We start from the raw sequence: 18,767 nt of genomic DNA, 5'->3' as shown, positions 1-18,767 counted from the left end.
CCGCCTGCCTGATATTATGTAGGTCCCCTTTTGCCACCAAAACATAGTTTACTCTTCAAGGTATGGACTCCACTAGACCTCTGAAAGTATGCTGTGGTATCTGGGACCAAGACAGTGGCAGTAGATCCGTCTATTGGATTGAACCATGTGAGCCTTGGCCACTCATGACCCTGTCTCCTCTTCACCAGTTTTCCTTCCTTGGTTCACTTTTGGTAGGTACTGACCACTACACTACACACTGGGAACATCTCACAGGAGCTGCAGTTTTGGAGATGCTCTGGCCCAGTGACTAGCCATCACAGTTTAGATCTTGTCAGAGTCACTCAGATGTTTTTGCTTCACCATTTTTCTTCCTTCCAACCCATCAGCTTTAGGAGAAAATGTTAACTTCCTGCCAAATATATCTCACTAACATGAACAGGTAATCAAATGCTCTTCACTTCACCTGTTATTGGTGACAGTATAACTGCTGGTCTATCATTGTATTTTTGTTAAGTGTTCATGTGTTTTGTGTCAGCCTTTACCATGTATCACTAACATCCAGGTTTTTGTCCTGTATATAAAATAGGAGGTTAAGCAATCATGTCTGACGTGTCGAAGGAGAAACAACATAAAAAAAAGAAGAGGATTCTAAGAGAATTGCACCATGGCAACAAAGCCAAAGAAACTTTCAGCAGCACAAAGGAGTAAGTACACACTTTAAGTAGATGGACAAAAGGCCTTTGTCACAGCAGACATTTCTCTCAATGTAGCAAGACATTTTTGATTCGCTAAATGAAATGCAGTAAGTTTATTCTTTAGGTCAAATCACAGTAACCATTTGGTGGTTTTGGTGGTATGATGCCACAAGCTGCTATCCCTGCAAGCGTGTACATCACATAACTACTTTCAGAATAAACACTGTGCCAATTGGCAGCCATAAAAGGAACACTGTAAATTGTGAGGTAGCTGTTTGTTGCCCCCTACTGGTCATTTGAAAAATAAATGAAGTTATACCCTCAACTTCTGCTTGTCTGTTTGCATTGTCCCAGGAAAACATTTGTGCACAGCTCCTCCATTATTGTGTATGTTGTCCATTGCATCAGTCTTGCCTGGAGAACTGTTTTTGTTTCTGTCAACATTTTCTGTTTATCTTCTTCATTTTGAGAGGATTGTTCCTTTGATCCTACCCAGTAAACATGATATTATTGGCCTATTAAGGGACCAATACCGGCCCGGTACATTTTGAACGTGTTTTTTATTGGCCTGGGATTGTTTCCAGTATTCCATATCAACCCGTATGAAGTCAGTATTGTCCCAGCACCATTAGACAGTATACTATACAGGCGGTAGAAGCCGGTGTCACAGACTGAACGGTCTGCCCCTAAAAATTGGTCCATCTTTTGCATCTGCACAATGCGCATGCATCATTTCGGACCACAGCAGCACGTCTGAGACGGACTCTCTTCACCCAAAGCAATCAAATGGATTAATGGGATTATTAACCATCAGATGATGAAGGTAAAACCTCTTAAATCATTCTAAAGGCAGTTTTAAGCAGAAACGAGGCAAAATTCTGTGATGCTTGAAATGTCTGACGTGCGGTGAACGCAACAGCTAGCAGCTTGTTTAGCCATTTAGCTGTGATCGCTTCTGCTGCCTTTTATGATTAAATAATGCTGAATTTATGTGGACATGATTGTTGTCCAAAAGCTTCAGATATCTGTCGCTGAGATAGATGATGACTGGAGTGCAGTTTGAAGCAGAAATGAGGTGTTAATCTGTGAAACGCGTCATCGGGGGGACCGATTTTTAGGGGGACCGTTCGGTCTGCGATACTGGTATAAAGTCACGATACCGTGATGTTTGTGTATCTGCCAGGCGTTCCACAATGTGCACATCAGAGGCCTGTTTATTTTATCAATTTAGTGTTGTTGGTTTTTATCATCTCATGCTGTATTGGACAATTAAGATATTGTCAGAAATATTTTCATATTTATGATTTGTGAAAAGATTGAAGTCATGTCAATTAAGAGAATAACTCTGTGTTCTAACATAGAGACATGGGTGTATCATTCCCAATTTCTCCATTATAATCTTCTGTTTCAGCTCTATAAGTACGGTGTCCACCTTAGACGAATTTGGACAACGTGGTGAAAATGCCTATCCAGTTGTGACTTTGGAGAACACTTACCAACTGGGTGAGATTTCAGTGACAAACGCTGCAACACAACATCTTTATCACCATTTCAACACAGGTTCCATCCATTTTAAAATGTTATTTTATCAAATTATACTGAATTTTATGATTACTTTGGCAAATGTATTACTGCTGATAATGTTATATTATTACTATTTGCTCACTGGTGGTACTTATACTATAACTTTATACTGAAAATTCAAGGTCCACATTAATTTTTCATTGTTCAATACTGGTTTGAAAAATGCCTGTTACAAATTAGCTGGCTAATGCTAGCTTGAGTTCACCCTGATGTCTGTCAATTGACAGCCTCAGCATAGCCTTCAAGCAGGTTGTATTCACTGCCGGCTCTTTGGGGTTGTCACAGAGATGTGGAGATCCTTTTAACAACTGATTCTGGCAGTTCAGTCATTTTAGTGCTTTTAGACCTCACTGCAGATTTTGACAGTCGACCACGCAATTTTTTTAGACCGCCTGAGAGACTGTGTGGGTGTCAGGGGGACTGTTCTGGAGTGGTTTAGGTCCTACCTGTTGGAGAGGTCTTTCTCCATCAGGCTGGGGGATTCCACCTCGTCTTCAGCCCCTCTTCATTGTGGAGTCCCCCAGGGTTCTATCCTGGGACCCATTCCTCTTTGCTCTATATCTCCTCCCACTCAGAGAGATTTTTAAAAAACATGGCATGGCCTAACATTTTTATGATGATGATTGTCAAATCTACATGCCCATCGCTAAAAGCAGCCTCTGCCCCCTGACACCCCTACTCGACTGTCTGTGTGACATCAAGGCTTGGTTATCACAGAATGTTTTAAAACTTAATGAGGGCAAGACAGAGGTTATGTTGTTTGGAAGTGCCCTAGTTGACTTGGGACCTCTCAAGGATTTTGTACGTTCCGAAGTCACCAGCCTTGGTGTCACCATAGACATTTTAAACTTGACAAATTAATGGTGTTTTGAAATTGTGCTTTTATCATCTCTGTCTTTTATCAAAGGTAAAACTGTTTTTATCTTTTAACCTTTTTGAACAAGTTGTGCACTCTTTTATTTCAAGTTGTCTGGACTACTGTAATACACTTTGCTTTGGCATCAGCCAACAAGCTCTTTCCCATCTGCAGTTAGTCCAGAATGCTGCAGCGCAACTTTTAACAGGGGCCTGAAAACACGATCACATAACCCCAATTCTTGCATCTTTGCACTGGCACCCTGTTAATTTTACAATTGATTTTATTGTTTGTTTTTAAAGCTTCGAATTGAATGGCCCCTCATTACATTACTGACCTCCTCCAAACTTACTCTCCGGCGCGTGCTCTGAGGTCTGAGGGCCAGTTCCAGCTCGTGGTGCCTACGACGAGACTTAAAACCGGGGGGGGGCAGGGCTTTCTCTGTGGCTGGTCCCAGACTCTGGAATGCTCTGCCCCTCCACGTCCAAACAGCCCCCACAGTGGAGTGTTTTTTAAGCCTCGTCTGAAGACCCACTTTTATCCTCTGTTTTTTAACACCGCGTAAGTTGTGTGGTCCTCTGTCTTATTGTTTGTTTGTTTTTTTTTTTACTGTTTTTTTTAATCCAGATTGAGTTTATTGGTTTTATCTTTTATATGCTGTATTTATTTATTTCTGTTGATTTTATTTTATTTTTTTATCTTTGCATGTTTTATTTATTTTTATTGTTATTTTACTTATTTTTAATTTATTTCATAATTATTGGGGTTGTATCTATGTTGATTCTATGTGCAGCACTTTGGAAAAAATCTTTGTTGTAAAATGTGCTATATACATAAAGTGGATTGGATTACATTGGCTCAAAGCCCACCACTTTAAACACTGGACCATCAGCTAGCTTGAGCATATGGTGGCTTTTTATAACAGCTGCACTGTTCACTCTTATTCATTACAGCACGTCGCATGTTATTTAATGTGCCGTTGATCAGCACAGCATCAAAGTATTCATGATTGTAAGTCTATATGTGCACATGCGGTCACAATTAGTGGTTGCTGACTTAGTTTATTGCGAATTAAACCTCTCACTCGGTAAGTCAGCAGGTGCATTTCAGGAAAACGTTTTCCTCGCCATTTCTCTGCCGGTGACGTCAGTCCGAGCAAATGCAGAAACAGCACAATGGTGAACCGAAAGAGTGAAATGAATTTTGCAACTTCAGATCATGAGACTACTAACCACAGATATGACAGTAATGGTTCAGCATTCATTCAGATCCGTGGACCTTGAGCGGACGCTAGGTAAAAGTCAGGAATACGTTATTTTCAGGAGGTTCAGGACTTTGTACCAGCACGCAGGTGTGCACGTGTCATGCTCACTGCTCAGTTCATTCAGTGTGCTCCATACAGAAACGACACACTTCACCCCCAACTCTTTTAATTTTTTGAGAGTCTGTCGGATTTCAGATCCAGATGTGTATGGAGTCTGATCGCTGTACCGAAGCAGGATGCTGTTTTAATCTCATTATAACTTTTCTGGGTCAACTCACTATTCGAACAGCTCACCCAGTCTGAAGTCGTCTTTTTTTTTAATCTTATCCAATACCCACTCGTACTTTTTTCTGATTTCTGCTCAAAAAACGAGCACAAACATGATATGCATAACCCAGGACAGCTAATGAATGAATAAAATTATCTTTGTGCAATGATAATTTCATGATATGTCATTTTTGGCGAGTAATCGAAGCGAGTGTGTGACTTTGCGGTCGGCTGTAGTAACCAGCGAACTCATCCAGTCCTAGCTCATACAATACATTTGATTACACACATGAATTTCTTTCACCATTAAGTATCGTGCACAGATTGCATGGAAAAATATAGCGTAGAAATATATCGGTATTGGTGGGCACAGCTAACCAAAAGGTTAGCTTTGATAACTGGTAATAAGCTAACTGAAAAGTTATCTTTTTTAACGCTAAACCAATAAACTGTCGAAAAACTTATCGGAAGCTACAGATAACCGATAACTTTCAATTTTGCCTCCCATACGCTCTCAGCTACTAAGAAACTGCCAAAGCTTCTAATAGCTTCTAATAGAACCAACAGCAATCACAAACCCAAACAGCCAATGAGCCAACACTTCTGTCTTTGTGCACTCTGCCCCCTGCTGCAGAAAATCATTTACCTTGACAGGATACAGTGGTCCAGCAATGAGGCAGAGGTCTTGAAATGGAAAGCAGGTTTGAATTATGGTTTTGCTTTATAAATAAAATTATTCCAGATAGAATAACTACATTAATGTAAACTCTTAAAATGTACAAAGTGATATTAACACATATCTGTTAATTTTCAAATAATGCACTAATTCTGAAGATTTGAACATTAACACACCAAAGGGATTATGGGTAAACTAAGCCTCCGCTCGTACTGATTGGTTGAGTCATTCATTCTATGTAAAAACCAACACAAGTGAATCAATGTAACATGTTGGTGTTTACAGATAAATGTGCTTTTGTAAAATATGTCATTCTTGCTTGAGACTCCGGTGAGGGCGGTCGCATCTCCTCCTCTCTCCTCTATCTCTGCTCCAACCTTCAAAGTCCCTACTTCACCAGGCTGTGAATTCTTCAAACTACACTCAACAAAAATATAAATGCAACACTTTTGGTTTTGCTCCCATTTTGTATGAGATGAACTCAAAGATCTAAAACTTTTTCCACATACACAATATCACCATTTCCCTCAAATATTGTTCACAAACCAGTCGAAATCTGTGATAGTGAGCACTTCTCCTTTGCTGAGATAATCCATCCCACCTCACAGGTGTGCCATATCAAGATGCTGATTAGACACCATGATTAGTGCACAGGTGTGCCTTAGACTGCCCACAATAAAAGGCCACTCTGAAAGGTGCAGTTTTATCACACAGCACAATGCCACAGATGCCGCAAGATTTGAGGGAGCGTGCAGTTGGCATGCTGACAGCAGGAATGTCAACCAGAGCTGTTGCTCGTGTATTGAATGTTCATTTCTCTACCATAAGCCGTCTCCAAAGGTGTTTCAGAGAATTTGGCAGTACATCCAACCAGCCTCACAACCGCAGACCACGTGTAACCACACCAGCCCAGGACCTCCACATCCAGCATGTTCACCTCCAAGATCGTCTGAGACCAGCCACTCGGACAGCTGCTGAAACAATCGGTTTGCATAACCAAAGAATGTCTGCACAAACTGTCAGAAACCGTCTCAGGGAAGCTCATCTGCATGCTCGTCATCCTCATTGGGGTCTCGACCTGACTCCAGTTCGTCGTCGTAACCGACTTGACTGGGCAAATGCTCACATTTGCTGGCGTTTGGCACGTTGGAGAGGTGTTCTCTTCACGGATGATGCGGAGGAGATGTGTTGCACTGCATGAGGCAAATGGTGGTCACACCAGATACTGACTGGTATCCCCCCCAATAAAACAAAACTGCACCTTTCAGAGTGGCCTTTTATTGTGGGCAGTCTAAGGCACACCTGTGCACTAATCATGGTGTCTAATCAGCATCTTGATATGGCACACCTGTGAGGTGGGATGGATTATCTCAGCGAAGGAGAAGTGCTCACTATCACAGATTTCGACTGGTTTGTGAACAATATTTGAGGGAAATGGTGATATTGTGTATGTGGAAAAAGTTTTAGATCTTTGAGTTTGTCTCATACAAAATGGGAGCAAAACCAAAAGTGTTGCGTTTATATTTTTGTTGAGTATATATTGGATTAACCATGGAATTGATCAGCTGGTCTCTGAATGCTATTGACACCATTTTTTCTACAAGAAGATCAGGGCCGGGGGACCCTGTGTGCCCAGATGGAACCTACCCTGCGGGCTATGTTCTCGACGCCTGGGAGACGTGGCGAGTCGCATGCTTTGTGCCATTCTCTGTGGAGGATGTCGAGGATTTATTCATGTTTAATTTCATAGTAGGAAGGCTGGTACCTATTGGCTTATGTGCTGCCCTGACCTACCGGAAAATTGGCAAGACGGCTGCTGCCAAAACCATGACCCCTCACTTGTCCGTCATGATTAATGAGTTGGGCAAGGTGATGCTTTCTCAGACTGCGTTAACCCTTGAACTCAGACGCAAATTGGATGGCATCTTGGAGCAAATGCGCACCTTGCAGATGGAGATGAAGATTTCAGAGACTGGGGAATATTCATAATTTGGGATCTGGTTTGTTCATGTGAGACTGTAAAAGTGTTTTTCACTACTCAACCACAAACACGACAGGCTTATCAGCCTCTAAAGATAAAATGCCCTGTTTTCCTCCAGAAGAATCTCTACGGTCTTGAGGAACATTGGCTCCCTCCTTATCTCTCTAACTCCATTACACAAGGACAGAAACTATATGTGTTGTCTTAATTCTGATGTGTGCCATTAATACGGTAAACAAGTAATAAGTGTGGATTAATTGCTGTATCTTGTCAGTGGCAGTTTGAGTGTGGACGTAATCTCGTTGTTGCAGTTGTAATGACATTGACAATAAATGTCATCTATCCATCCATCCATTTTTCTCATTTGTATAAAAAATTTTTAAAATCCTGTGGTCAACAACACTGTGATATAACCGGTCGCCAGTAGATGGCAGTGTTCTATGCATTTTGATGCCAGTTATATCACACTGCATGAATCACAATTTAACAGACTTTTCAGCTTTTGGAGAAGCAACCTGGGCTTCTTCTGGCATTTTTACATAAAACAAATACAATAACAACGTCTATAAACCCAGAGAATATATTCACGAGAGTTTTAGGGACAATATACAAAGTGTTTAATGCTGTTGTCACTGTGGAGCCTGATCAGAGCATCTCAAATGCATTTCTTCTGTCATGAATACCCATAATGCACTGGGCACAGCATGTCCACACTAAAAACCTTCAAAATTAGTGCAATACTTTAAAACTAAAACATATATCTGATATTTTCACTTTATAAAACCTCAGACGTGACGTTAATTTAAATAACTTGTCCAAAATTAGTTTGGTTAAAATTTTAACCATAAGTTAAAACTGTGTGGATGACTTGGGTGCTATTGCCAGCGTATTAGTATGGGTTCAAAAGAAATTTGCTTTTTTCTTTTCTATGACAGTTCTCCTTTGACTGCAGAGGATAGAGTCGTTTCTTCTAGAACCAGTACTTCTCTGTTTGTAGAGGACAGAACTGCACATCTACTACAAAAAGCTACTTCTGCAAAAATGTTAGCCGTCTACAAATTATCAGACCAAAACTTATCGGAAGATAATTGATCCGATAATGGTTTTCAAAGTTATCTGAAAAGCTAATCCGATAATGAAAACATTATCTTCGATAATTAGCGGATTAGCGGAACTGTACCCACCACTGTATATCGGACAAGATAAAAAAAGACTTGGGAGTTGGTGAGTCAGTAGAATGGCAAGTTGACTATGCTCCCATTAAAACTGCCGCTGTGAAGATGCAGGTGAAGCTCTCCAATGCTCTTTTAACCCAGCTGTGTGTATGTGTATCTGAAACTCTGCCACAGTGCTGTTTTTACAGACTGCCTGAAAATGCAGCTGTATATCTTACAATGGAAAAAGTCGGGAATACGTTATTTTCAACAGTTAATAGACTTTCTACCAGCTCACAAATGTGCACGAGTGTTGCACACTCCACATGGTACAGTACTTTGTACAGAGAGTAGACAACACACATCACCTCCAACTCTTATTTTTTTTTTTTTTTTACCTTGACGGCATCAAAATTAACAGTTATCACTTTAAAAATGAGTCATTGTGACACAATATCACACTTATGTGAACTTTGCAATTAATATGCGACTCCGTTCTTAACATTAGCATCAGTTTGTCTACGTTCCATTCAACAGCATGATGTTTGCTCAGAGTGACTGAAACACTGTTGGAAAAAGGAGTACTAACAAGTACTTTGTTTTCGGCAGTCTCTGTAGCTGTTTGTTTTGATTAGTGTATGCTTAAAGACCTGTTCACAGAAGAGCACAAATTAATACAGGTATATCACCACATGACCTCTAATAGCTTTGTTATGAATTCTGTGCAACATGCCCTTTAATTTCTAACATTTTTCACAGGATTTCTTGAAAATGAAGCAATGGTCAAATATGAACAACACTCAGAGACTTCATCAGTAATGATGTTTGAATAGAACCAGAGTTGGAAAAAGAAATGAACTCCCGATTAATACAATTTTATTTCATCTTTTCAAATTCATCTCATGAACTTTGTAATCTTCACGTGTCACAGTGTGTTGATATTTGTTTTTCTCAGCTGTAGATCTGTTTTCCTTGTGTTTTGGACAACAGGACCTCACAGTCACAAACGCTTCCCAGTTTCTGCAGTTGCAGACATACTGAAGGATTTGCTTACAAGCTACCTTGAACAGGAGACGTACGAGGTGGAGTGGTCTCGGCAAATGACAAAAACACTATGTGAGGTAAACTGTGGCCTCAAAAGCCATTCATCAACGATAACACAATGAGATGAAATTACTTGTATGTCTTTACATTGCATCCAGAAAGTATTCACAGCACTGCACTTTTTTCCACATTTTTTTTTATGTCACAGCCTTTTTCCAAAATTAATGAAATTCATTTTTTTTCCTCAAAATTCTACACATTGTACCCCATAATGACAAGGGTTTTTTTTATTTTTGCAAATTTATTACAAAATTTTAAAAAAACAAAAACTAAGAAATAACATATACGTAAGTATTAAGAACCTTTGCTCAAAATTGAGCTCAGGTGCATCCTGTTTCCACTGATCATCCTTGAGATGTTTTTACAGTTTAATTGGAGTCTACCTGGGCTAAATTCGGTTGATTGAACATGATTTGGAAAGGCACACACCTGTCTACATACAATATAAAGTCCCACAGTTGACAGTGCACGTCAGAGCAGAAACCAAGCATGAAGTCAAAGGAATTGTCTGTAGACCTCTGAGAGGCACAGATCTGGGGAAGGGTACAGAAACATTTATGCTGCTTTGAAAGGCCCAATAGTACAGTGGACTCCATCATCCGTAAATGGAAGAAGTTTGGATCAGAGGTCAAAACTCCAGCTTTAGAAAGTAAAAGTCCAGCCACATATTTGTTCCATCGTCCTAATAAACCAGCTGATTGTAATTAGTTCAGCTCTTCAGGCAGGTGGACGAGCTGATTATTGAGATCACCTGTTTTAGGTGCACAGGTAGAAGCAACACATGGGAGGGTTTTTACTTTCTGAAGCTGGAGTTTTACACCTCTGGTTCGGATCTACCAGGACTCTTCCTAGAGCTGGGCGCAGAGCTCCAGTATTCCTCTGTGGAAAAAGGAGAACCTTCTAGAAGAACATCTAAGGGCTGGGATTAGAATTTCCCCCCCATACCCAGGTCGGACGACTGAGTTTCCATGTCAGGTCAGCTTGACAGGAAGAACTCAGTGTGTCCAGTCTGCACAGCATTCCTCTTCACTTCTCCCTGTTCTAAAGGGAGTTCCCCAGGGTTCCATTCTTGGGCCATTGCTCTTTTCAATTTATATCAATAATATTTGTGATAATGTACCTAATGTTGCTTATCATTTCTATGCCGATAACACAGTTCTATACTCTTCCTCCATTTGTGCTTTTAAAACTTTGGAGTTTCTGCAGTCAGCCTTTGACAGTGTTCAAGCCGGTCTTACCCAGCTGAAGCTTGTTATAAATGCAGACAAAACTAAATACATGATTTTTACAAATGGAAAAAGTATTCCGGCCTACCTTCCTACTTTTTCCACTGCACCGAAGGTGGCAATTGAAAAGGTGAAAAGGTAGTCAGCAAAAATTAAATTGAAATTAGGGGTTTTCTACAGAAATAAATCATGTTTTTCGCTTCAGGTTAGGAAGCAGCTTATTTCTGGCATTGTATTATGCCTTTTTGACTACAGTGATTTCTTTTTATGAGTGCTTCTGAAATTTTTTTGAAAGAACTGGAGTGTACCACTCAGCTCTACACTTTGTTACTGGTTGTGGAAGACGGGTACATCACTGTACATTATATGCTGTAGCAGACTGACCATCTCTACATACTTGCAGATTCTCTCAATGGTTATCTTTTATTTATAAATCCCTGATTGGACTGGTTCCAGCTTTCTTGTGTAATTTTATGACCAGGAAACAAAATACTCATTCCCTACGCTCACAAGATGTGCTGCTGATGTTGGTTCCCAGAGTGAGGACGGAACTTGGTAAGAAGGCGTTTCAGTACTCTGCACCTTCTTCCTAATGAACTTCAGAAAGATTAGAAATGACCAGGACGGCTTTCATTTGGAGAATTTAGACACATCATATCCAACATGGAAAGGAATTCTCTTGGACTGTGTAATTGTGTTTGATCAATGCTTGTTCATATGCCTGGTACTCATTCTGTTTTTATGTTATGTCTTTTATTGTATTTTGTGTTGTTTTAGAGTTGTAGTGTGTTTGTATTAGTTTCTTTTAATGTTTTATTGTAACACTGTGCTGCCTTCCTGGCCAGATCGCTCTTGGAAAAGAGATTTTTAATATCAACAATGCCTATCTGGTAAAATAAAGGATTTGATTGATTGATTGAACCATCTCTGCAGCAATCCACCAATCAGACCTGTATGGTAGAGTGGCCAGACGGAAGCCACTCCGTAGTAAAAGGCACATGGCAGCCCGGCCGAGTTTGCCAAAAGGCACCTGAAGGACTGTCAGACCATGAGAAACAAAATTCTCTGGTCTCATGAGACAGAAATTGAACTCTGGTGTGAATGCCAGGCATTATGTTTAGAGGAAACCAGGCACCATCACTACAGTGAAACATGGTGGTGGCAGCATCATGTTGTGGGGATGGTTTTCAGTGGCAGGAACTGGGAGACTAGTCAGGATTGAGGGAAAGATGAATGCAACAATATACAGAGACATCCTGGATGAAAAGCTGTTCTAGTGCACTCATGACCTCAGACTGGGGTGTCGGTTCATCTTTCAGCAAGACAATGACCCTAAACACACACCCAAGATATCAAAGGAGTGGCTTCAGGACAACTCTGTGAATGTCCTTGAGTGACCCAGACCTGAATCTGATCTGAACATCTCTGTACATATCTGAAAATGGCTGTGCACCAACACTCCCCATCCAACCTGATGGAGCTTGAGAGGTGCTGCAAAAAGGAACAAGCAAAACCGCCCAAAAATAGGTGCACCAAGCTTGTGGCATCAAATTCAATAAGACTTGAGACTGTAATTGCAACTAAAAGTGCATCAGCAAAGTACTGAGCAACAGTACTTATGTACATGTGATTTCTTCGTTTATTTTTAATAAATTTGCAAAAAAAAAAAAAATCAGTCTTTTTGAGGTGTTGTGAGTAGAAGTTTGAGGGGAAAAATGAATTTACTGAATTTTGGAATAAGGCTATAACATAACAAATGTGGAAGTAGTGAAGCGCTGTGAATACTTTTTGGATGCACCGTAGAACTCTGTTTTGCCATGTGTGGGGTCCCCCCCCCCAATTTACTTATTTAGTATTTATTTATGTCTTTTGTCCTCTCCCAGGTGATAAAAGCCCATGTGAAGGAACTCATGATTCCTCGATATAAGCTTGTTGTCCAAGTTCACATCGGTCAGCTCAGTGGACAGGGCATGCAGATCAGCAGCCGGAGTCTTTGGGATGAAACAAATGACACTTTTGCTTCGTGGTCTTTAAAGAACGGGTCTCTGTTTGGTCAGGCCACTGTACATGGTGTTTACTGCGAGTGAATCTGATGACCACATGAATTCCTCGGAGCACATACTGGCACTAAACAGACTGTGGCTGCTCAAGTTCAGCTGCATTATGCAAAAGGGAAATTTTACAGGTCATACCTTAAGATCACTGTATATAATCATCAACAGTAGTGTTTTGTTTTTGTTTTTTTTGGAGCTATTACAGCATATGATCACCTATCTTAGTGGTTTCTTTTTTCCTTAGAGCTCCCCGATTTGTTTCTAGGAAAAGGTGAGCTCCCCCAATCCACATAAATGCTCACACAAACTAAAAGATGAGTCAAAGATTATTCAAATATGTACATCTGTTGCCTGTGAGCAGAATGTGTCCAAAAATGTTTTCAATTTCAATTTATTTTCATTTATATGGCGCCAAATCACAACAGAGTTGCCTCAAGGTGCTTCACACAAGTAACAACTAACCTTACTAACCCCCAGAGCAACAGTGGTAAGGAAAAACTCCCTCTGAGGAAGAAACCTCAAGCAGATCAGACTCAAAGGGGTGACCCTCTGCTTGGGCCATGCTACAAAACATAAATTACAGAACAATTCACAAAACGAATATACAGGAAATGCAGTTGGTGCACAGGACAGGAGGGTCTCCAGTACAAAAACCACACCCATCTCTGGATGGAGCTGCATCTTAAACAGAGAGAAAAAAAAACAGAATCAGGCATCAGAAAGACAAGAAATACTGTATAATTTGTCAGCATTAAACAACAAGAAAAACAGGAAATACTAAGGTGATCGCCGGTCACTAGCCCTAAACTTCACTAAAAGACCCGGAATTTAGGTAAAGTTGAGGCCGCGGCATGCTCCGTTTCTTAATTAAATGAATTAAAAGAGTGAAAAGTGTAAAACTTGTAACAAGTTAGTTACATGTTATGTTCCCAGGGGGAGTGTTTTGTATGTGACACTCACAGAGCGCAGGGCTAGGATATGGTATGTGGAATGCAGTTATGCTCGTGTTCAATAAAGTCCTAGTAAGCAAGGATACTGTTGTACAGTTTGATAGAACAGAATGAAACAAAACTATGCCAGTATGCTAGCCATACGAAAGGGAAAATAAGTGGGTCTTAAGTCTGGACTTGAAAGTCTCCACAGAATCTGACTGTTTTATTGACACAGGGAGATCATTCCACAGAACAGGGGCATGATAAGAGAAAGCTCTGTGACCCACAGACTTCTTATTCATCCTAGGGACACAAAGTAGTCCTGCACCCTGAGAACGCAAAGCCTGGGCCGGTACGTAGGGTTTAATTAGGTCAGCTAAGTAGGGAGGTGCCAGTCCATGAACAGTTTTATAGACTAGTAGCAGAACCTTAAATCCTGATCTCACTGGGACAGGAAGCCAGTGAAGGGATGCCAAAATGGGTGTAATGCGTTCAAACTTTCTGCTTCGTGTCAAAAGTCTTGCTGCAGCATTTTGAACCAATTGGAGAGCCCTAATGCTGAACTGCGGTAAACCAGAAAATAGAACATTGCAGTAGTCCAATCTAGATGAGATAAACTCATGGATCAAGGTCTCAGCATCAGCCATAGACAGGGTGGGACGAATCTTCGCTATACATATTTTGCAGATGGAAGAAAGCAGTCCTAGTAATATTTCTAATGTGGAGGTCAAAGGACAATGTAGGATCAAAAATTACCCCAAGGTTCCTCACTTTGTCAGTGTGATGTATGACACACGAGCCTGAGCGTTAACTGGTCAAATTGATGCTAATGTCTCACTCGACCAAGAATCATCATTTCAGTCTTATCAGAGTTTAAAAGTAGGACGTTTCTAGACATCCAACTTCTCACTGATGCAAGGCAATCTTCTAAGGATTTTATATGAACAAGATTACCAGCAGTTATTGGCATGTATAGCTGAGTATCATCAACACAGCAGTGAAAGGTAATCCCAAAACACCGCAATATGTGCCCAAGGGGTGCTATATAAAGGAGAAAAGCAGGGGGCCTAAGACGGACCCCCAGAATTTTCAAAACAAACAAAACAAAATTTTCTTATAAATTGTGTTGGACGCGTTCTGCTCACAGGCAACAGATGTACATATTTGAATCATGTAAATCCAACAAACCTTTTTTTTTTTTTTTTCCAAAGCACAGGTTGGTAACTAGGGATCTACATATGTCATAGTTTTCCATGTTCATTCTGGCAAATTCCACCCTATAGTTCATGTTTTCTTTAAAATAATGGTTTTCTCTGTGCCACTCTCCCTGGTGAAGCAACATTTAACAGTTGTACAGTGTCTTTAGTCACAGCCAGTGAAGGCTAAAAGGTAAATGGACTTATATAGCACTTTTCCATCTGCATCAGATGCTCAAAGCACTTTACAATGATGCCTCACATTCACCCATTCACACAAACGCACTCACACACGCCAATATAAGGATGCTGCCATCCAAGGTACTCACTACACACCGGGAGCAACTAGGGGATTAAGGACCTTGCCCAAGGGCCCTTAGTGATTTTCCAGTTAGGCTGGGGTTTGAACTGAGGATCCTCTGGTCTCAAGCCCAACACTTAACCACTAGACCATCACTTCCATGACAACTCAGGAGGTGTAGTCTTCTCAGTTGCCATGGAGATTCTTGCTGCACCTTGCTGCCAAGAAACAGCTGGAAAATACCAGAAAGCTGTGCATGTTGGCAATGCCACAACCGGAGGAAGAAGGGAGACAACATTTCCTTCCATAAGTAAGTAGTTTTGGTTATTTTTGTTACTTTTTCCGTGACTTTTGGGCAACAAACTTGTGTATCTTGCAGAGCATCATGCCTGTACAATGAAAATTAATGAAGTTGAATACCATGTATATGATATTGCCTTGAATAAAATGTGACTCATGAAAGATCATCCGCAAAAGAATTGATTATTGGATTTTTACTGTAGCTTTTGAAGTGCCTGTACCCAATCTGAAGATTTAGAAACCACCTGGAATGGACTTTTACTCAAAGCTGAATTAATTCAGTACGATACAAAAATGGATTTACCACATGGAATTAATTAATGCGGCCTGTGTGCCCAGTCTAGATTGTGTGATAATGTGCCTTATGTCTGCAGAATATGGAAGTTGAAACATTGAATCTGTGTAAACTTTCAACACTAAAATAAAATAATTACTTCGTAGCAGATGACGCATTTGCTCTCAGAACTTAGCTGATGAAACCATCTCTCATTGTTCCCAGAATCACAAATTATCTACAGCTGCAGCTTGTCTGGTAATTATTTATAATATATATACATATATAATATTCGCAGCACATCTCATCTGAACAATTATGATGAGATGTTACATCTATAATAAACATAATTTTACAGATACTTTAACTCATAAGAAGGAATGAAAATGTAACTGTTTAACCAATTCATTACAATATATATTATAAATAATTACCTTTGAGACTAGTCCAAATGCGTTTTCCACCACACGACGTGCACCAGACAACCTGCAGCTGTAGATAATTTCTCTGTGATTCTGGCAGCGATGAGAGATGGTTTCATCAGCCAAGTTCTGACAGCAAATGAGTCATTGGCTATGAAATTATTATTTTATTTTATGTTTACATAGTGTGGCATCAAGTGGGACAAAAGCAGATCGCATTGGCATGACGAATTGCTCAGCAGTGCAGGGATCAAATTTGTGCACGTGTCCAGGTAGCTTAACTGCTTTGGATTATGACACAATCAACTTAAACTTCTGTTCCTTGATATTTCCTGGCAGTGCCTGGAATAAAATGTGACTCCCGAATGATCATCCGCAAAGGAACTGGTTGCAGCTGGAACATATCAGATCTGTGTAAATTTTCAACACTTAACATTTCAGAATGTGTGGGTGTCAGGATAAGTTTAATACTTTCCTTACATACAACCCCTGGCAAAAATTAGGGAATCACCGGCCTCAGAGGATGTTCATTCAGTTGTTTAATTTTGTAGAAAAAAAGCAGATCACAGACATGACACAAAACTAAAGTCATTTCAAATGGCAACTTTCTGGCTTTAAGAAACACTATAAGAAATCAAGAAAAAAAGATTGTGGTAGTCAGTAACGGTTACTTTTTTAGACCAAGCAGAGGAAAAAAAATATGGAATCACTCAATTCTGAGGAAAAAATTATGGAATCACCCTGTAAATTTTCATCCCCCAAATTAACACCTGCATCAAATCAGATCTGCTCATTTACATTGACCCTATGCCATGACATTGACCCTATGTGTCTTTTTGCAAGGAATGTTTTTGCAGTTTTTGCTCTATGGCAAGATGCATTATCATCTTGAAAAATGATTTCATCATCCCCAAACATCCTTTCAATTGTCCAAAATATCAACATAAACTTGTGCATTTATTGATGATGTAATGACAGCCATCTCCCCAGTGCCTTTACCTGACATGCAGCCCCATATCATCAATGACTGTGGAAATTTACATGTTCTCTTCAGGCAGTCATCTTTATAAATCTCATTGGAACGGCACCAAACAAAAGTTCCAGCGTCATTACCTTGCCCAATGCAGATTCGAGATTCATCACTGAATATGACTTTCATCCAGTCATCCACAGTCCACAATTGCTTTTCCTTAGCCCATTGTAACCTTCTTTTTTTCTGTTTAGGTGTTAATGATGCCTTTCGTTTAGCTTTTCTGTATGTAAATCCCATTTCCTTTAGGCGGTTTCTTACAGTTCGGTCACAGACGTTGACTCCAGTTTCCTCCCATTCATTCCTCATTTGTTTTGTTGTACATTTTTTGATTTTTGAGACATATTGCTTTAAGCTTTCTGTCTTGACGCTTTGATGTCTTCCTTGGTCTACCAGTATGTTTGCCTTTAACAACCTTCCCATGTTGTTTGTATTTGGTCCAGAGTTTAGACACAGCTGACTGTGAACAACCAACATCTTTTGCAACATTGCGTGATGATTTACTCTCTTTTAAGAGTTTGATAATCCTCTCCTTTGTTTCAATTGACATCTCTCGTGTTGGAGCCATGATTCATGTCAGTCCACTTGGTGCAACAGCTCTCCAAGGTGTGTTCACTCCTTTTTAGATGCAGACTAACGAGCAGATCTGATATGATGCAGGTGTTAGTTTTGGGGATGAAAATTTACAGGGTGATTCCATAATTTTTTCCTCAGAATTGAGTGATTCCATATTTTTTTCCTCTGCTTGGTCTAAAAAAGTAACCGTTACTGACTGCCACAATCTTTTTTTCTTGATTTCTTATAGTGTTTCTTAAAGCCAGAAAGTTGCCATTTGAAATGACTTTAGTTTTGTGTCATGTCTGTGATCTGCTTTTTTTCTACAAAATTAAACAACTGAATGAACATCCTCCGAGGCCGGTGATTCCATAATTTTTGCCAGGGGTTGTAATTTAATGAAAATTACTGGCTCAATATCCAGGTCAGAACGGTATTTTAACACGTACTTTGCAAGCTTTTCCCCGTGTGTGTTCACTCTCGTATTGAAAATGCATACGAAAGCATTTCACATCCGGGCACTTCGTCAGTATTTTGCCCGGTTACAAAATGTCAGCTCGCTCTCCATGACGGCACATTAGGCCGGCAGCATTGTGACTGCGCTCTCCTAGTACTCATATGCACCTCTATGGCTGCCTTCCCTCACCCGTCTGCCGCGCTGTACTGTGCCAGTACATCTTTTGAATGATTCACTATTAATTGGACTGCAAATTAAGGCTGACAATCTGCACTACAAGCTGACATCAGTGTGTGTTTTCACCGCTGATGTTATTGGTGGACATCTGGATTCGTAAAAACCTTTTTCTCATCCAAATACATATGGACCTAGTTCCTAGTTGTAGGTGCACAGGACACATGGCAAACCCGCACTGTGCTAAACCCCTGAGAATACAGACTCAAAGCACATTTCCTAA

General features: G+C 40.2%; 1 protein-coding gene across 1 annotated transcript; it reads left to right on the top strand.

Moving 5' to 3' along the window:
* Positions 1-562: 562 nt before the first annotated feature.
* LOC117521901 (tctex1 domain-containing protein 1-A-like) lies at positions 563-13,201 on the top strand. The gene is made up of 4 exons (XM_034183260.1): positions 563-686; positions 2,089-2,180; positions 9,450-9,580; positions 12,673-13,201. The coding sequence occupies exons 1-4, from the start codon at positions 583-585 to the stop codon at positions 12,874-12,876; spliced, it is 531 nt and encodes a 176-aa protein (XP_034039151.1). The 5' UTR covers positions 563-582; the 3' UTR covers positions 12,877-13,201.
* The last annotated feature ends 5,566 nt before the right edge of the window (positions 13,202-18,767 follow it).

This window comes from Thalassophryne amazonica, chromosome 12, assembly GCF_902500255.1.
Source record: "Thalassophryne amazonica chromosome 12, fThaAma1.1, whole genome shotgun sequence".
In the NCBI taxonomy this organism is placed as follows: Eukaryota; Metazoa; Chordata; class Actinopteri; order Batrachoidiformes; family Batrachoididae; genus Thalassophryne; species Thalassophryne amazonica.
Note: the sequence above shows the minus strand (reverse complement) of the source record. Positions and strands in the feature narration are given on the sequence as shown.

Bases quoted from the DNA above. Each gene is read 5' to 3' on its own strand.
- LOC117521901 (XM_034183260.1), top strand. From the start codon at position 583: ATGTCTGACGTGTCGAAGGAGAAACAACATAAAAAAAAGAAGAGGATT. The intron at 2,181-9,449 runs GTGAGATTTCAG...TTTGGACAACAG, and splicing joins GGAGAACACTTACCAACTGG to GACCTCACAGTCACAAACGC. The intron at 9,581-12,672 runs GTAAACTGTGGC...GTCCTCTCCCAG, and splicing joins TGACAAAAACACTATGTGAG to GTGATAAAAGCCCATGTGAA.